General features: G+C 35.4%; 2 protein-coding genes across 4 annotated transcripts in view; one reads left to right on the plus strand and one right to left on the minus strand.

Moving 5' to 3' along the window:
• The window catches only part of LOC106169145 (mediator of RNA polymerase II transcription subunit 12-like protein), a 57766-nt gene extending 45292 nt beyond the window's left edge, over positions 1-12474 (plus strand). For 2 of the 3 annotated variants that reach the window (XM_086996700.1, XM_086996702.1), the window contains 9 exons: positions 1239-1362; positions 1678-1839; positions 2049-2188; positions 2716-2818; positions 3157-3270; positions 6593-6710; positions 9657-9950; positions 10289-10550; positions 11030-12474. In XM_086996700.1, coding sequence (XP_086852826.1) covers positions 1239-1362; positions 1678-1839; positions 2049-2188; positions 2716-2818; positions 3157-3270; positions 6593-6710; positions 9657-9950; positions 10289-10550; positions 11030-11453 — 1741 coding nt within the window. In that variant the 3' untranslated portion in view covers positions 11454-12474. The remainder of the gene's footprint in view (positions 1-1238; positions 1363-1677; positions 1840-2048; positions 2189-2715; positions 2819-3156; positions 3271-6592; positions 6711-9656; positions 9951-10288; positions 10551-11029) is intronic. The other variant, XM_086996701.1, reaches the window with a different exon arrangement.
• Positions 12475-13080: 606 nt separating this feature from the next.
• LOC106169135 (uncharacterized) lies at positions 13081-14604 on the minus strand. Its single transcript, XM_013548501.2, has 3 exons — positions 14409-14604; positions 14010-14184; positions 13081-13644 (listed from the first exon to the last, which is right to left on the minus strand). The coding sequence occupies exons 1-3, from the start codon at positions 14473-14475 to the stop codon at positions 13485-13487; spliced, it is 402 nt and encodes a 133-aa protein (XP_013403955.2). The 5' UTR covers positions 14476-14604; the 3' UTR covers positions 13081-13484.
• Positions 14605-18455: the final 3851 nt, after the last annotated feature.

Consider the following 18455-nt stretch of genomic DNA (forward strand, 5'->3'; position numbering starts at 1 on the left):
ACCTGTTGTGCATAATTAAAATTTGATGTTGACTGTGCAGTAAAACATAATGTATTATTGCATCAGAATTGGTAGTCTCCTATTTTGTGCATTATTGTTTTGTGCTTTTCTTAAGATGTGACTTATGGGCCTGAAAGACCTTTGAGAGGGTCAGTCTGTTAATATCCCTTGGGTATCACGTAGCTAATTTCTGAGTTATAAAGTAATTTACCTAATTGATAGGCCATTAAAGGAGATTACATAAAGCACACTTGTTGATATTTCCTTGTAAACTCCCAAAAGTTAAGCTCTCTGCTAGATTAATAATAAGGAAGCAGTGATAATTATGCAGGTTATTTTAAAGATTAAAAGTTTGAATGGCAGCTTCATTGAAATTATATTTACCTCAGGCTCTGCCTAGGAGGTTATATTTTCACCCCTGTTTGTCTGTCATCAACATAACTCAAAAAGTTATGGACCGATTTTGCTGAAATTTTCAGGAACTGTCAGAATTGGGCCAAAGAGGACAATGATTAGTTTTTAGTGGTGGTCTGGCTCAATAATCAACAATAATCAACAATTGCTGCCTTGGTAGAGGTCTGCACTCTCAGTGGTTTTCTAGTTTTGTTAGGTTTTCCTTTACAATTTTTTCTCAAACACTTGCATTTGTGACTTTTAACTCTCATCCGCTCGAGGCTCTGCACATTTTCTGTATTTCTACATAAGCAATTGTATTGTTTTTTATGTCTTTAAACATTTAATATATAAAATTATTTTATGCACTGTCATCATTTTTCAAATATTGAGACTTTCATCATGTGACTATAGTCTCTCATGGTCCTGAAACTGTAATCTTATTGAAGGGGTGGATTGAGACCATCTTCTGGGTCTTCTTGAAGACAGGTTATTAAGTTTATATCGACTGGTATCTATTTTTTCTGTTGGAAGACCATCAAAATGGAGGATGGATCAACATAGATACTTAGGAATACTGTCAGAAAATATCTCAGGGTCCGCTCCTGTTATTGACCATGTTACCTGTTGTGCATGATTAAAATTCAGTGTTGACTGACAGTGCTATTATAAGCATTATTTATTATTGCATCAAAATTGACAAAATGACCTTTTTTTGCATCTTTATTTTCTGTTTTTTGTCTGTACATTTGACAGCTTTGCTGCCTTGTTTTTAAGTATTATTATTTCTTATTCTTTCTGTCCAGTTGAGATAAACATGTGTTCATTGAGTTCTCATCTTCCAGTGACCTGTTCTATACTGTGTTAGACATGCTGTCTTCACTCATTCATGGCTCTCTGGTCACTGATAACTCAGACAGCAAAGATGATGGAAGGAAAATGTGGAATTTACTAAGCAGGAAATTAAGGGTAAAATCTTTAAAGCATTTAGAACAAGAGAAAGAGAGAGAGAGAGTGGTACTTTGGAGGTGACAATATTATTTTAATTTCAAGTTTGGTGATATTTCAAATTTGAAATGCTGAAATTCACTATCAACTTCCCAGAAGACACGTCATAGTGTCTGCAGTCATTTACATATTTTTATGTTCATTATTCTGCACAAAGATAATTGGAGAATATGCTCGGACTTTACAGCTTTAATTCACCATCTCCTTATAACTACTCACATTATGATATTTCTCAACCACAGTTTCTTAATAATATATGTTTATATCTCTGTACAGAAAGAGCTAGGAGACAAGTATTCAGATGGTATCGCCCAGGTCCGTCAGCTCCTCCCCATGTCTAAGAGCATGTGTGAAGTAATCACTTGTGAACCACATGGAAGTCTGGTGGATACCAAAGGAAACAAAATTGCTGGCTTTGATTCCATTGATAAAAAACAGGTATGTATTTATATTGTTTGCTGTATGAGTTCAATAGTTTGGTATTTTCATTACAAAGTTCATTAGATGTCCTGTTCAATCATAATATTTGGAATGGAGGTTTTTAAAGTGAAAATATTTATTTATACACAGGTTCACATGTAATTACGTCTGTGATAGCACACAATAAGATCAGTTTATATTGAGGTTTGTCTATAATTCTGCTCCAGGGGTTACAAGTGGCCATGAAGGTGTCTGTCAGTCCCTGGGACCTCCTGGAGGGACACAAGAACCCCGCCCCCCTCTCCTGGCCCTGGTTTGGGGCTGTGAAGACAGAGAGGAAGCCTCTGAAATATGAGGACCATCATAGGTAGGAGTACCCCCCCATGTCTCCTCCACCTCCCCCTTCTTCCAACAAACTCTCTCTCTCTCTCTCTCTCTCTCTCTCTCTCTCTCTCTCTCTCTCTCAGTTTGTATAGCCATCATAATTGATTAAAATGTATATTTGTCAAGTTGTGCAGAGACTAAGTGTTTAAAATGTTGTTAATTAGTACATCCAAGAAGTTGTAGAGAGAACCTCTTGGTACATCCCAGCCTCATTTAATACATACATTTCAACTTTCAACCATCACAAGTTGTTGTCCAAACTGACTTTTACCCAGCAATAACCTTCACCTTTATATTTAATTAACTCCAGTAATATGGGCATGTTATGATTATTGATGATTTCCACTATTTCCATCTACTCTCAAGTAGATAAACATATCAATGTTAAAACACTCTACTGCCATTTATCACAAGTTGACATCCAAACAGTGTCCTTGACCTTGTAATGATCTTATTCTGTATGTTTCATCATTGATATTTTCTCAGACTGTTAGTTTTCCTTGTTTCCAGACTTATGTTGTATCATACACACAACCTGTACAAGTCTTGGAGTTACTACCTGGACCCCCCACAGCTACCCCCCGAGGAGTTGGAGCCACCACCAGAAAAACAGGTAGGAAGGGGCAAATAAATATTATTATTATTATTATTAAAACTTTTGCAGGATTGTACTTCTGTGTTTCATGTACTGGTCTGGTTTTCAGTTTAAAAATATATAATATGGGATTTTGAAAAATGTGGGAATATTTTTTCGAGGAAATATTAAATATCACTGATGATATTCTTTTTCAGTTTCATTATTTATTTATGAAATATTTATTTACTTTTTCCAAAAATGCCTCTCATCATACATGTATAAAGATTTGATTTAAAATATAAAGCTCAGTTACAAGCCAAGGGTTATTATATTTACACAGCTATTATTAATGGTGCTCATTGTTTTCTTCCAAGCCTGAAGAAAAACCTGTGGAAAAACCACCAGAGGAGGAGCCCAAGACGAAGACAACCAAACCACGGCGCCAGCGCCGCGCCTCACGGGTACCTTCGCAAACACCCTATGTGACAGTAAGTTGGTACAGAAGGGAAACGTTTCCAGTCCATGACCTTGACCCAGCTGTGACCTTCACCTTGTTATCACATTTAAAAGCAAACTTTACCATTTATACACATTATTATAACGATAAGTCTTATATTTTAGGCCAGGTCTAGTGGGAGTAATAGCTGATTTTTTCAAATAGTGACTTTTGAGTTTGACCCACAAATTTGACCACAATCTTATCACCATCATATTGCAGTCCATGTCTCTCTGATAACCCAGCTCCTTATTCATCCTAGTTCTTGTATATATATTTGCTTCAGAAATGAAAAATTCTGAATTACAATCAGATTGGGACAAAATTCAAAACGTATTTTAAAAAGAACCCTGTTGACTGGTAGACTAAGTATGTGCTGTTATAAGTCTGTTTCAGTGTCCCATCTTTTGATTTTACTGAAATCTTATAGATAAAAATGATCAACTTTGAATACCCTTCAATGTAAGCCCTTGTATATGATTCTAAACTGTTATTTAATATGTTGTTTGGTAAAAATGATGTAGCTTGTTAACCTAGCAGCTGTAGAATAGGACATTAGAATATGTCCTGCTAGGTTAGATGTACACCTCTAGAGTATTTGCTGCTTTATCAATTTCACACATTGCAAGTGGTGGCTATTTGCACCCAATGCTTTTTATCATACATGCCACTGTACAGTAACATCTGTGCAGAACCCAATAGGAGTGGTACATTTGATTTGTTGATCAACTTTCCAAATACATTATGTGGTGTAAATTAATGTCCCCATCTTCTGTGTTCAATGTGGAAAAGATAAATATTGGTTAAAAAAATATTTCACACTTATGAGATGTGAGATTTTGGCCCTTTATCAAATTGACACATTAGTATTGTGACCAATGTCCTTTGAAAAAGGGTTGAAATGTCCCACTTCAGTCAGTTACACTGGTCTTCATGTTGGTTTTCATGTTGCCATTGAAGTTTGGGGTTAGGTGTTTGTGTCACGGTGGTATTGAATTTTGTACAGCACTGTTCTATCTGCTGTGCTTAATATTGCACCCTAATTAAAGGTAGATGTGTGGAAAGTAAGTGTGTTGCTGTACACCTACATCAATTCGTTTTACACAAATCTGTCCAAATTTGGCACTGACTTACCTCCCTCCCCCCATTTTCCCAACACCCAGACCTACAAACATGATCATGGTGTCTCTCTCTCTCTCTCTCTCGCTCTCTCTCTCACACACACACACATATAGCAGTTACACTAATAGAAGCACTACCAGCAGTCCCTTGGTGAGAGATTATCACTCTTGCATTTTATATTTTAGAAATTCTCCCATTGTTAATGTTCAAAAACCTATCAGCATCAAGGTCAATTTACAATAGAAACATTAGTCTTGTTGCTCCTTAGGTTGAAGTAAGTTGTAGGCACTACTGTTTTATAGTAATTACTATCAGGTTAAAAGTCAGACATTGAAAATGATTCCATAAACCCACCCTGTAAGAGAGAAGTCCCCACCACTCCCCGGGGACCCTAACATCAGTGAAATGAAGACTATCTGAGAGAAGCACATTCCTGGTCTGCCTTTATGTAGCTAGAGTCACAACTAACCTACACCATGATATGGAATTAACTAACATCTGTTATCTGTTATTGACATAGATTTGGACCAGCCTTAGTTTCACTGTATTTACTACATGATATATATTTATACATATATTATAGTACTTAGTATTCACATAGTATCCCTGCCGATTTGAATAGTTAGAACCCTTTTGTGTTATATTTATTTATTCATTATTTGTCCTTAGTAGATGGAAATGTTTCCCTATCTGTATGTTGAGAGTACAACTTAGCTGTCAGTAGGTCTATGTATTGGCTTTGCAGTGGTGAAGGGGGGAGAAATTGTGCTTGGTTGAGCTGTGTTGTCACAACTAACGCAATGCAATAGCTAGTGCCTAGTGTAGAGTGCTTTCCTATAGCTGCATTCACATCAAGGCTGTTTTAGCCCCAAAACAAATGTCGAGTCATACAGACATAATCTGGTCATAGTATATTTAAGGACTATTTCGATCTGAACTCAGCCTAGTGTGAATGCAGCTTTTGGTACATAGTTGTAGAAGTGGTTTTACTTGATGTTGCTTGGCTATGAATGCTGTGCTGCCTTAGTGTGAATTTATCACACACCTAACTCATTACTGGGATCTCACAGTTAATGCATTTGTTTTCAAACCTGGAGTGGAATTCATGCAGCAAATTTCATGTCTAATTTGCTGATGGTATAATTACTGATAGCCATTGCTTTTCATCTATCTCGGTATCAAGCCCTTCTAATAAAAACAATGTATCAGACTGCAGTTTACTCTGTCTCCTTAATCTCTGTGTTGATGAAGTTGAATTTTTATCATCTGCTTTGCTGATTCATGCGAAATGGTTGAAATTTTTTCTTGGTTTTGAGAACTTTTTTTTATTCCTGCATCTTTAAGTCTTCTCTAACATTTCAGTTACTGTTCTTCATGTGTTTTAGATCTATTTTTCCTTATTCCAAAGTTTTCAGCAAAATGTTTATCATATTTATCAAGAGAATAAATTTTTCCTTTCTGAAATAAACAAACTTCTGTGGAATTACCCCTGCCTTGTTAAAAATATTATCAATGTCAGTGAGATTGTATCTTAGATAACACAATAGTATATCAGTTATTAATTTTTTATAATTTTCATGTAATGATTGGATATAATTTGATGATAATGATGTTAGGATATGATCGGCTTGGCTCTTTGGTGGTTTGAGTAGTTTCTGCTATATCTGCAGCTGCTTGTTTTATGAATGAGGATTTCTTATGTCATGCCAATTTGGAATTTTGGTTAACTGTATTATTTCTTATAGCATGTAAAATATAAAACAAGTTTTGTCTTTATTGTTTAAATAATATTGAATATAATATAATATAATATTGAATATAATATTGTTTAAATAATATAAAATCTGGCACCAGGCACTTTGTCAAGGTGTTTGAGGATATCCTGTGTTGGTAATATATTCTGTAGTAAAGTAAAATCTGACTTATTTTAAATCTATAATTTGAAATGTAGTTAGACTGTAGATGGATTTTGTAGTTTGTAATGTGATGTGTGTATTATTCATTAGAATATAATTCATTAGAAGTGTGCATGATAAATTAATGTCCACTATTAACCATCTTCCTTTGCAGTAGTTTTATAATTTAGGTCTCAAACAGTAGAGTAATTTGTAATACCATATAACTTAGCTGACCAGTAATGATCACATACTCTCACTTGATTTAATTTTCATATTTTTTGCTCTTATTTCCAGAGTCCAGTTCGTACAGGCTACAGTGGTTATAGTTCAGAGAGCTATCCAGGCGGGCCGCCACCAAGTTGGTCACTTCAGCAGCATCCGCCATATTACTCTCCTCAGCAACTTCCTCCAGGTAAGTCTGGATCACTTTTTTCTTTTTTTAGGGGAGGATGGCATATATGTATTTGCCATTTGGGTATATCAAATGAGTCTTGTAAGTTATACAGCATTTGAACAAAGACATATTTCTGGTTTTTCGTGGTATGAAGAAATCATTTGTGAATTTTGGGAAAGAAGAAAGGATTCTGATGAAAAATCAGAAAAGTGCCAGATTTTAGTGATGATTTAGGTAAACAATTAATGATAAGAAATACACAAAATATTTGGCAATTGTATAAATAATTTATGAAAATGCAGCATTTAATTACACATAAAAAGTTATGACAGGATTTTGATGAAATTTAAGGACAGTTCAGAAATAGACCGGAGTTTGGTGTTATTATTTTAAAGGAATAATGAAAACTTAATTCATTGGAAATTTCATAGAAAATGTATGGTGATGAGATTTCAGCTCATGATGTAGTAAATTATTTCAAATGAATAATTCATTTATATATATCATTGAGAATTTTGCTTTGTTCAAGTGCTTCTCTAGTCCTATTTGTTTTAGTAAAGACAAACATAATGTCAGAAAATTTTTAATTATCAATATTTTTATCATATAATAACATCAAAATAATTGACTTATATCTGTCATTATCCTCTTAATTCAAAAATACTATTGTGGTGATGTGAGAATTTATGCAGGTCTCTATTTGTGGAAAAAATTTCAGTTCTTCTGACCACCTGAACCGACATTCACATGACTTCCAATATGAAAAGAAAAAGTTCATTAGTATGATCTTAAAAACCTATTATAAATTTTTATAACCTGCAAATTAAGTAGGTAAATAAAACATAAACTGTCTAAATGGCATCATCCGATCACTCAAAATATGAAACTCCACATTAATTACATAGAAAAAAAAATCAGTTCCATTATACTAACAATATGTGTAAACACGGATATTCCAAATGACGTACTTGTCATTGAATCATGCATACGTACATAGATGGCTACACATTCGAAATAATCTCTTAAGAGATTATTACAAAAAACACTTACAAAATACAATTAATTAACCTTGAATGTCAGAGCAGATACAACCACCATTGATTAGTGTAGGAAGATTTTTGTTTATCCCAGGAAAAAACTATTTTATGACACTTATCCTGCCAAAATGAAGAGTTGATATCCCTTTAGATGTTTTCATTTTGTATGCAAAAGATACCAAGTATGAGTGAATGAGTGAGCATAAAATTTGCCTTAGTTTAGTTTTTTTTTTTTTTTTTAGTTTTTTGGCCAAAAAATGAATTTTCCTGGAGTAAACAATAATTTTCCCATACTTACCAATGGTTAATGAATCCATTTTTACATTCAAAGTTAGTCCCTGTTTTTTTTTCTAAAAAATTTGGTTTTTTGTTAAAATCTCTTAAGAGATTGTAACAGAGTATAGCCATCAATGGAGGTCACGTGGTCTAAAGACAAGCTCAGATATCAGAATAATAGCCATAACTGCCATTTTTGTGGTAAAACAGAATATATTATATTTCTATGAGTTGTTCACAATGTTTTTATTATGAAATATAGATCTCATAGGAAGAGTTATTATCCCTTTAATATCTGCTTTTGGTGATGTAGGGTTGTTAGTAACATTATGGAAATAATTGTGAGAAGATTGAGGTGAACTTTTGGCAACTGTTAGGAGGTGCCAAATTTCAAACAGTTAGATCTTGGTGGTGTTCTGTTACTTTATCAATTAGTAATTGATATTAATTAGTCATTAATTCATCAGCTAATAATGTTTGTCTTTTTGGTGCAACATTTAATTTAATGTAAAAAGAGATGGAGGGATTTTGATGAAGTTTTCAGGACCGTTCTGAAATGGGCCAGCATTTGGTGATTAATTTATACTTCAATTAATTAAGTAATAATGAAAACTAAACTAATAAATTAGTCATTTTATGAATAATTAATGCTACTGAAATATCAGCTAATCAATTAGCAAATAAATCAGTTATTCATTTCTATATATAACAATGTATATCATGATGTTCTTGATGGTGATGATGAACCGTGGGAATTAAGCTGCCTCCATGTACTTTTCTGGTCTTATTTTAATCTGAACTAATATCATGTCAGAAATATATAATTTATTACTCAATCAAATCAAAATAATTGGCTAATATCTATGCGTTTCCTCTTAATCCAAAAATTACTTGACTTTAATGTTAGAATTTATGCAGGTCTCAATCTGTTGGAAAAATTCCAGTTCTTCTGACCACTTGAACTAACATTTTAAAGAATAAAGTAGTTAAAAAGAACAATTAAAGTGGCGTTGATTCCGGTTTATTTCGGTTATTAATTTTTATAACCTACTTTGACAGCAGATAATAAAAGCCAAAGACTCAAGTGAAATGTTTTATATAGAAAAGAAAGTTTGTGTGAGAAGGTTAATTGCCTTTTTCTTACCTCTGAGAAAGAGGATATTTTTTGGTATTTTGGTTTGTTATCAACATTATAGAGGAAGTTGTGGAAAGTTTCTGACAAACTTTCAGAAACTGTCAGAATTGTTAGAATTTGTTGGTGATCCAATAATTTATTAAGGTGCCCCAAGTACTTTTTAAGTCTGATTTTGAACTTAGGCTAGTCTAGTATAATACCATGGTTTTCAAATTATTTATACTTTTCTGTAAGAATCACATCAAAAATTAAATAATTGCCTAATATCTTTTCATTTCCCCTTATTATAAAAAAAGACTAGAATTTATGCAGGCCTCTGTTTGTTGAAATATTCCAGTCTTATTGCCCATGATAACCTTCATTTTTTGATAAAAAGTGAACCATTGTGTTACTTTTTGTTAATTTTCTTTAATATCCCCCCCCCCCAATACACGCACATCCACAAACACACAAAGAAAGTACATAATTTATACTATCCAGTTTGAATGAACTCTAGCTTAGAAGTTGTTATTCCAGGTGGGCCGAGGTTTCCCAATTCCCAGTCAAAGGCCGCCTTGAGCCAGATGCTTCGCCAGCGAATGCCGTCGTCGCACTCCTATCCACCGTTAAACTCTCAGGCAGCCATGCAGAATCTCCAGATGTTGCAAAAACAGCGCCAGCAACAGATGATTCGGATGCAGCTGCGCGCCCAACATGGCCGTAATATGCAGAATAACATGGAGAGAATGTACTCCAATCCCAACATGCAACAGCAGCAGCCGCAGTTGTCGGTGTCAGGGCAGCAACCATTGCACCATCTGCCGCAGCAAGGTAACAACTATTGATGGTGTGACACAGGGAAATAGCACTGATGTTAATATTAAGTCACACCTTTGATTCCTGGACACGGTCTCATTTTTCTTCTTCTTCTTAATCTTTTTCTTTAATCTTTTCTTAATTATATACAGATAAAGAACTTTGGGTTTTTATTTTAAAATATGGGTGTTGTATTTATGACCTGGATCCCTCATATAGCATGCCTTACATAGGCACAGACATTTTTCAATTTTTATTCTATCGATCTACTCTCTTCTAAGAATATTTAAATATGTGCAATATTTGAAACTTTGAATTGCAACTTATCTATCCACAATAAACCTTATTTTCAGGATTATCCCAGAATTACAACAACTATGGTATGCAGTCCCAGCAAACCCAAATGATGGAGCCAGCTCTGCCACCTGGTGGACAAGTCCACAACACACCAACGCCCTCTACAATGATGTCACCCAACTTCAACCAATCATATAACAGTATGCAGGATCAGGGCATGATGAATCAGCCAATGAGATCGCAGTCGTCTGCTGGGTATATGTCAATGGCAGCTCAGGGTCCACCTCCACAGCAGAATATGTATGGCCAACCTAACAGGTACAGTAACGGCTTATTAGGATGTTTGTCTTCATTTGAAGATGTTACTTTCTTTTGGCAAATTCCTAAGAAAGAAGTTGGGATAATCTCTGTGTGCAGGCAATAATAGAAGCATTGCTAAACATTAAAGATTTAGAACAGCTTTTCTGTTTTATGGTTTTCAAATAACTTAACTTTTATATTTGGTCAAAGGAATTGTTTGGAAAATGTATAACTAGTAATATTCAGTAAATTTCAACATCATGAATTAATAAATATTCCCCAGAAATGTTTTGTATGCAATCCAAAAAATGCTGATTCAATAGTTTTGGAAAGTTACTTGGCTACATATTAGAAAGTGGATTGTTAGGCAGTATTGAAAATGTCTGAGTATGATTACTTTTAAAAAAAAGTAAAATAAAGTGAGGTATGGGAAAAATGTAATTACTGCACATAAGCTGATCTCCTGTTTTTTTACTTGTCTCTGTGTGATATTCCAGAATGGGTCCAGGCATGGTCAACCAGGGGGGTCTCCAGGGTCCGGGCGGCCCAGGAGGAATGTCAGGAGGACCAGGGGGGATCTCCAACCAAGGGACCCCAATGAATGCCCCAGGGGGTATCCAAAACCCTGGGGGTCCTGCTCCCATGGCAGGGTACAATCAGATGGGACCGTCGCAACCGTCCCAGTCTTCTTATATGCAGAATTTACCTACACCCCAACATCAGCAACGATTACAGCAGTTACGACAGCAGCAGCAACTGCTGGCAATGAGACAACAGCAACAGCAGCAACAACAAACACAGCAACAGCAACAGACAGCACAGTTGGTGGCACAGTTACAGCGACAATTGACGCAACAACAGCAGCAGAATCAGCAGCAACCACAGTACAACTCTTACCAACAACCTCCTCCGCAGTATTGAATGTGACTGAGGGAGAAACATGGGAAAATAAAACTATATGGTATAGCTTGTAGATGGTCTTGCTTTGGAGATGACTTGCGGAGGAATGGGAAGTTTTCTCGTTTTGGAGAATTCTGTCCTTGTAATATGTAATTGAGGTGCAGTAAATAGTGGCTGTTATATCGATTTTTGGCAGTAAATTTAGTTTTCTTTCTTTTCCTTTGGCATTGTAAGAGGAGGGACAAAGATATAGATTCAGAGCCATACATTTATGTTTGGGAATGATAAAATGATAATAGACTGATAAATGCACAGAAACAAGGTGACACATGTATGTTTATCTGTACTGTAGTATTTCAGGATTTAGTTCTGATTAATTTGGGCAGTGTCCAGATGCTGCTTATCTGCAGTTGATGTCACTTCAATGTGGCATTTTACAAAAGGTCTGCACATTTTACAGAGGTTAGATATACCAGTATTTGTCAGCAGAGAGAGAGAGAGAGAGATAGAGAAATTTATTCAATAGATGGGACACCTATAGTTAACGTAACCTTAATGTTTGAACATTTTTTGAGAGAAAAGCTCAGAAAATTTAGTTTAATGTTGAAGTAAAATGCAAATTAAGATAGCCAAAGACGTCATGTTGGGAAATATATCCCGTTTACAAGTCCTTTACTGTGTATTTACCAGCCTCCCTCGCTGTAACCATATATGTGTTTTATTCATTCTGTAATCCTTCTGCGCCTTCTGTATCCCCCTTCCCATCCCGAGCAAACGATGTCACCAAACCAAGATATTTTTATTGGAGAATTCTTTAAGGAGGGTGGCAGCGTTTATGTTCATAAGACCTCATTGTCCCTGAAGTATTACATATGAATAGAGCGTCAAGGTGGGTGGATTGATCAAGGTGATAAAAATGTTATAAAGATATTGATATTATTTGTATAAAGTCGTCATCATATATATATTAATTAATCTATATAAGAATGATGTAAATGTAGAATGTATGTGGTATCATAATAAATATATGTATGTCAACGAGGTTCTGTGGTACTTATACACTGACTAGAATTTAATGTGAGTCCCGGTTTTGATGAAAAGAAAATATCAACACCAAAAGACGTTGTACACAAGCATTTGAAAATGCCAACCAAAGGTAATATATCCGAATGCATCTTGAAACTCGTATTTAAGCGACCTGGAATTGGGGTTCAAAACCGCCAGCTATTGACTTCAGGAATTGCCTTGCACAGAGAGTCATACCGTAAGGAGTTTTGAGCCAAGGGGAAACGGAAGGCATTATAAATTATTAGTAGAAAAAACGTACTATTCATGTACACAATCACTTAACATCATAAAGTGTAATTAAAAAATGAAAATTTATATAACCTGCAGTTGCTTTAATCCTTACAAATATTTTGAAAATAATTCAAAATTGCAGACAACAAATGAAGAAAAAAAAACTCGCAGACAAGACAAAATCCTGTAAATAGTAGCCATGACACGATATTCAGCAGTGCATCCCGCGTCTGACTATTACAGGGATAATGAATGAGTTATGTACGCGATATCAAGTAATCAAATTGTAATCAAAATTTTATTCGCTGAATTACTGTTTCAATCTTGTGGAAATTAATATTGTAAATTCAGAATGATGAAAACTACGCTTTAAAACCAAAGACCGTTTATTGAGGTTGGCATAAATGATAGTTTGACAGACAGGCGACAGTAAAAGAAGAGGCTATGATAGAAAGTCAGTTGGCGATGAAGAGTCCGTAACAGTCCATTATATCTGAAACAATCAAGCTCTTTATTTCAAAAAGTCGATTTTTTTGTCTGGATCTATTGTAAACAACGGCAGCAACACATCTGCTCACGGCTAACATTCTTTTTGATTATCAAAGTCATTGTCAGATAAGTCGAAATGAAGATGTGTGTTAATTAATAATTCAATAACAGGAAATGTTGTTCACGTTCTATATGTAAACATGTATTATGTCTAAATGTCCACACATCGGGGAAACCCTATATGTTGCCAAAGGTAATGTACATCTATTTAGAACGACAGCAGCAATAGTTCGGTCCACAGGAGCCGTGATAACACGTCTGGTAGCGGTAAATCTTCAGCCCCAGTTTATTAGTGCCTGATTGGATGTCAGATGGAAGAACAGGTCGATCTTGGTAGACATGAAGGGAGTTAAAGCATTCCAACCTATAGATTGAACCAACAGAACCAACAAACTGAGAATTCTCCGAATAACAATAATTAAGGCTATGGGGTATTTAGCAACAACAGGACAAAAAACAAATGTGAGAAATAAATTATGTATCTTTAATGATCTTTAATGTCATAATCTTGTGAAGATAAGTACTTCATGACTTTACAAATTTGCCAAAAATAGGCTTTTATAACGTATCGATCTCCTTTAAATGGCCGGCCAAAGCTCGCCACCACAGTTGAAACTATATATATTTAATTAATTTTAATTAATATTAAAATATTTCTGATCAATGCAAATAGTAGGCCGTCAAAGTTTTTTTATATAAAAACGTGCAAAAACAAACGCATAAACTGACCCTATGCTGCTAACTTGTGGATCCTGGGCTGCGAGACCCGGTGAAGAACAGATATTCTGGCAAGGGACGGTCCAACTATTACATGGTCTTCTCACTGCATACACCCAGCCTGCCCTAGTGTTCATAGCCGTGCAGGTGGCCTGCGCTATCTCATCGTAGTAGTTGTACGAGGGACCTGGAGATGAAAGGTTGAGATTTAAGCCCCGCCGAGGCAGAACTACATCAGATTGGCTTTGTATCAGCTTAATGCACCCAAAGTTCTAGCTGTCTCACCAATATAATTATCCTACCTTTTCAGACTTTTAGAAAACTATAAAGGAAAAAAGGAAACATAAAAGGAAAAAGAGCAATCAAGAGTTAAAGAGAAAAAAATTTGCGCACAAAGTGGTTTAACTTTACCTGCAGTGGCGAGTTTGCTGAACACAAGATCAGTAACAGTAATCAGCACAAGGAATCGTATCTCCATCGTAAAATCGGAGTTGACTACAACTTTACCTCAGACTCGACGTTGCAGCTCCACAGTACGCTCCACTCTCCACGCAATGGTATTTAACACACAAGAGGAGTACACCTGTGAAATATGAATCGCGATGTAATTTACAGTATCGTCTCGTTTTGCGCCTCAATTAATGTAGTTACTTGTAAACATTATTTACGGTAGAGCAATTTTAAGTTATGCTATCTGAGGTGATATAAACAACCATAAACATTCAAAAATTTCGTTCTAAATTAATGCTTATGTTCACATAGCGTCCGTTAAAGATACTTTCTTGGGAATAAAATGGACAAAAACTATTATCCTCGGGAGAAAAACCAATTTCCTCCAACTCGCAATAGAATTATTACTGTCCCTATACTTGTATTCAATATTTTTTTCCATTTTTTACATTTGATATCTTAGTTGTATCAAACTGGTCGTTTGTTTACAACGGCATTTCATCCTGTCCTATTCCAGAAGTATTGTTAACACCAGGCACTCTTATTTATTTTTTAATAATAAGGTTCTAATTGGGAAATTTAAGTAGCTTTTAAAGATATGTACATTTAGAAATATGACTGGGAAATTTTCAAACCCCTGTTTTTCATGGTTCCACAGAAAGACGCAAACTAAATATCTATCATTTGCGTTTAGTGCAGAAAAATTCAATAAAACGTCTCTGACTTTCAGACTAGCCCAACACACGAGATCGCATAAAAATGTGAAAAGATATCCCTCGTCGGCTTTGAAACCGAGGTAATTATAAAGTATTTGTCACGAACAGGATAGTCATGTGGTAATACAGTAGTTCGTGAGAGCAGTTCTGCTCTTGCGCTGAGCATTCTGTGTATTCTTTCGAACTTCACAACAAAATCAAGGCAAATTTTCATCAGTTGAAAGCTGACTCAAGCTCTCAGAACGCTCTCAAGCTCTCATAAATCAACTGTATTTCTTACACTGGTAAATTAGTTTTTCATACAAAGAGGACGCGATCCAGGATGTGACAGCAGCCGTTAACCTTGCCAAATGAGACGACTTAATCAGAGATGTAAGTTGTATTTGTTCATGTTTTGTGTGAAAAGTTGTCACGCACCTGTGCGCACACAAGTTTGCACTCCACGTGCTCAGATTTCAAATGGCAAGGATTTCTTCTTCTATTTCAATATATCACCTTTATTGCAAGATTAAAAACGTGAACTTTTTAAAATATTTTTTAAAAGACTCCTTTAAAATGAGTCCCTTTCTTCAATGAATCCAGCATTGGTCTGTATACAAAGTTAAACAGTTCTGAAATTCAGATTATTTTACAGCTTTCGGCATATTTTTTATTTGGAGTAACTGTTGTTTTGACTGTGGATTAAATGTCAGCATTCTTATTAATATGGACGACAAGACAGCTTGTAGATTTTCAACGCAGGACTACTCATTTCAATTTTAAATGAGTGACAGCGATGCTATGTTAGCTTTTTTGGATCTGGTAGAGAGTAAGGAATGACTGTTAACCTTTTGCTTAAAGCCTTTTTACATACCAACAAGACAATTTTGAATGGTTTACAGTTGCCAGGTGATCATTTGTAAACAAAAGCCCATGGAATTACAGGCGGGACAACATTTTGGCCAAGTGTGTGTGCGTTTATTCTTAGGCATCTGTGCTCCCCCTTTCCATCCACCCAGCCAGTGTCTTATGATTGTGTTTGGTGTGATGGTTGGTTGTGGTGTTGATTGTGTTTGGTGTGATGGTTGGTTGTGTTGATTGTGTTTGGTGTGATGGTTGGTTGTGGTATTGATTGTGTTTGGTGTTGTGGTTGGTTGTGTTGATTGTGTTTGGTGTGATGGTTGGTTGTGGTGTTGATTGTGTTTGGTGTGGTGGTTGTCGTCTGCTTTGAAAGTTCAGGTTTGGATGAGGACGTAACCCCGAGGCACAAAAATTAACATATTTATCTATTTGTTTATTTTATATAATTGCTTGTTAATATTGTTCAATTTCTTTTCTCTGTTCTGTTCATCTTATTTGTCGATTTTATTTATCCTTTTATCTAATGTTTTTGATAAACATGATCAACAGAAAAAGCAAACGATTTTTTAGGCACAGCTCCAGAGCTCTGTTTAATCGAGGCACAGATAACATTTTTCCTCCTTAAGATTTTACAGAAGGTCTGCACATTTTTACTGAGGTTAGATATACCAGTATTTGTCAGTGGAGAGAGAGAGAGAGAGAACTTTATTCAATAGATGAGACACCTATAGTTAACGTTACCTTGACGTTTTGAATACTTAATGAGGAAAAGCTCTGAAAATTTAGTTTAATCTTGAAGTAAAATGCAATGAGAAATGTATCCCGCGCAGTTTATTTGATATTTTACGAGTCCTTTACTGTGTATTTACCAGCCTCCCTGGCTGTAAGGAGATATGTGTTTTAATCACTCTGTAATCCTTCTGTGCCTTCTGTCCCCCCCTCCCCCCCGACACCCCAACCAAACCAATGTCACCAAACCAAGATATTTTCATTGGAGTATTCTTTAAGGAGGGTGGCAGCGTTTAGGTTCATAAGACCTCATTGTCCCTGAAGTATTACATATGAATAGAGCGTCAAGGTAGGTGGATGATCGAGATGATAACAATATTAAAATGATATTGATATTATTTGTACAAAGTCGTCATCATATATCTATTAATTAATCTATATGATAATGTTGTAAATGTAGAACGAATGTGGTATCATAATAAATATATGTATGTCAACGAGGTTCTGTGGTACTTATACTTTGACTAGAATTTAACGTGAATCCCGATGTAACGTGACAGAGAGTCCCCCATAACAGAGTCCGCTTCCCATTCAATTGGACAGGTAAGCCTCGCCCTAGATTTTGACCTACTTAGGTCAGGCTAACCCTAACCACTATAACTAAATAGAGGGCGGACTTTCTGTAACACGGACCCTCAGTTTCGTTATATCGGTTTTGGTGAAAAAATACATCCAACACCAAAAGAAGAAGTTGTATACAGGCATTTGAAAATGAAAACCAGAGGTAACATATCCGGATGCATCTTGAAACACGTATCTAAGCGACCTGGAATTGGGGTTCAAAACCGCCAGCTATTGCACTTCAGAAATTGCCGTTGCACAGAGAGTTATAAAGTAAAGAGTGTTGAGACATATTTGATTAAACCAAGGGGAAACGAAAGGCATAAAGGAGAAAAAACATGCTATTCATTTGCACAATCAGTTAACATCAAAAAGTTTTATTAAAAAAGTGAACTTTTATATAACCTGCAGTTGCTTTAATCCATACAAATATTTTGAGAATAATTCAAAACTGCAGACAATAAATGGACGGAAAAAAAACACGCAGACAAGACAAAAATCTGTCAAGAGTATAGCCATGAAACGATCTTCAGCAGTGCATCCCGCGTCTGACAGGCACAGGTGTGATGAAATGAGCTATGTACGCGATGTCAAGTAAGCAAAATGTAATCAAAATTTGATTCGCTGAATTACTGTTTCAGTCTTGTGGAAATTAACATGGTAAATTCAGAATGATGAACACTACGCTTAAAAACCAAACATCGTTTATTGAGGTTGGCATAAAGGATAGTAAGACAGACAGGTGACAGTAAAAGAAGAAGCTATGATAGAAAAGTGGGTTGGCGATGAATAGTCCGTATCAGTTCATAATATCTGAAACAATTAAACTCTTTATTTCAAATAGTCGATTTTTGTCTAGATCTATTGTAAACAACGACAGCAACACATCTGCTCATTCTGTTTGCTTATCAAAGTCATTGTCAGATAAGTCGAAAATGAAGATGTGTTGATTAATAATTCAATAACAGAAAATGTTGCTAAAGTTCTCTATGTAAACATGCATTATGTCTCTTTGCCCAGACATCAGGGACACCCTGTCTATTGACATTTAAATGTCATTTACATCTATTTAGAACGACAGCAGCAATAATTTGGTCCACAG

Source organism: Lingula anatina, chromosome 10, assembly GCF_051362555.1.
Source record: "Lingula anatina isolate TDL-2025a chromosome 10, LinAna3.0, whole genome shotgun sequence".
Taxonomy (NCBI): Eukaryota; Metazoa; Brachiopoda; class Lingulata; order Lingulida; family Lingulidae; genus Lingula; species Lingula anatina.

Bases quoted from the DNA above. Each gene is read 5' to 3' on its own strand.
- LOC106169135 (XM_013548501.2), bottom strand. From the start codon at position 14,475: ATGGAGATACGATTCCTTGTGCTGATTACTGTTACTGATCTTGTGTTC. The intron at 14,185-14,408 runs GTAAAGTTAAAC...TTTCATCTCCAG, and splicing joins CAGCAAACTCGCCACTGCAG to GTCCCTCGTACAACTACTAC. The intron at 13,645-14,009 runs GTCAGTTTATGC...TTCAATCTATAG, and splicing joins CCACAAGTTAGCAGCATAGG to GTTGGAATGCTTTAACTCCC.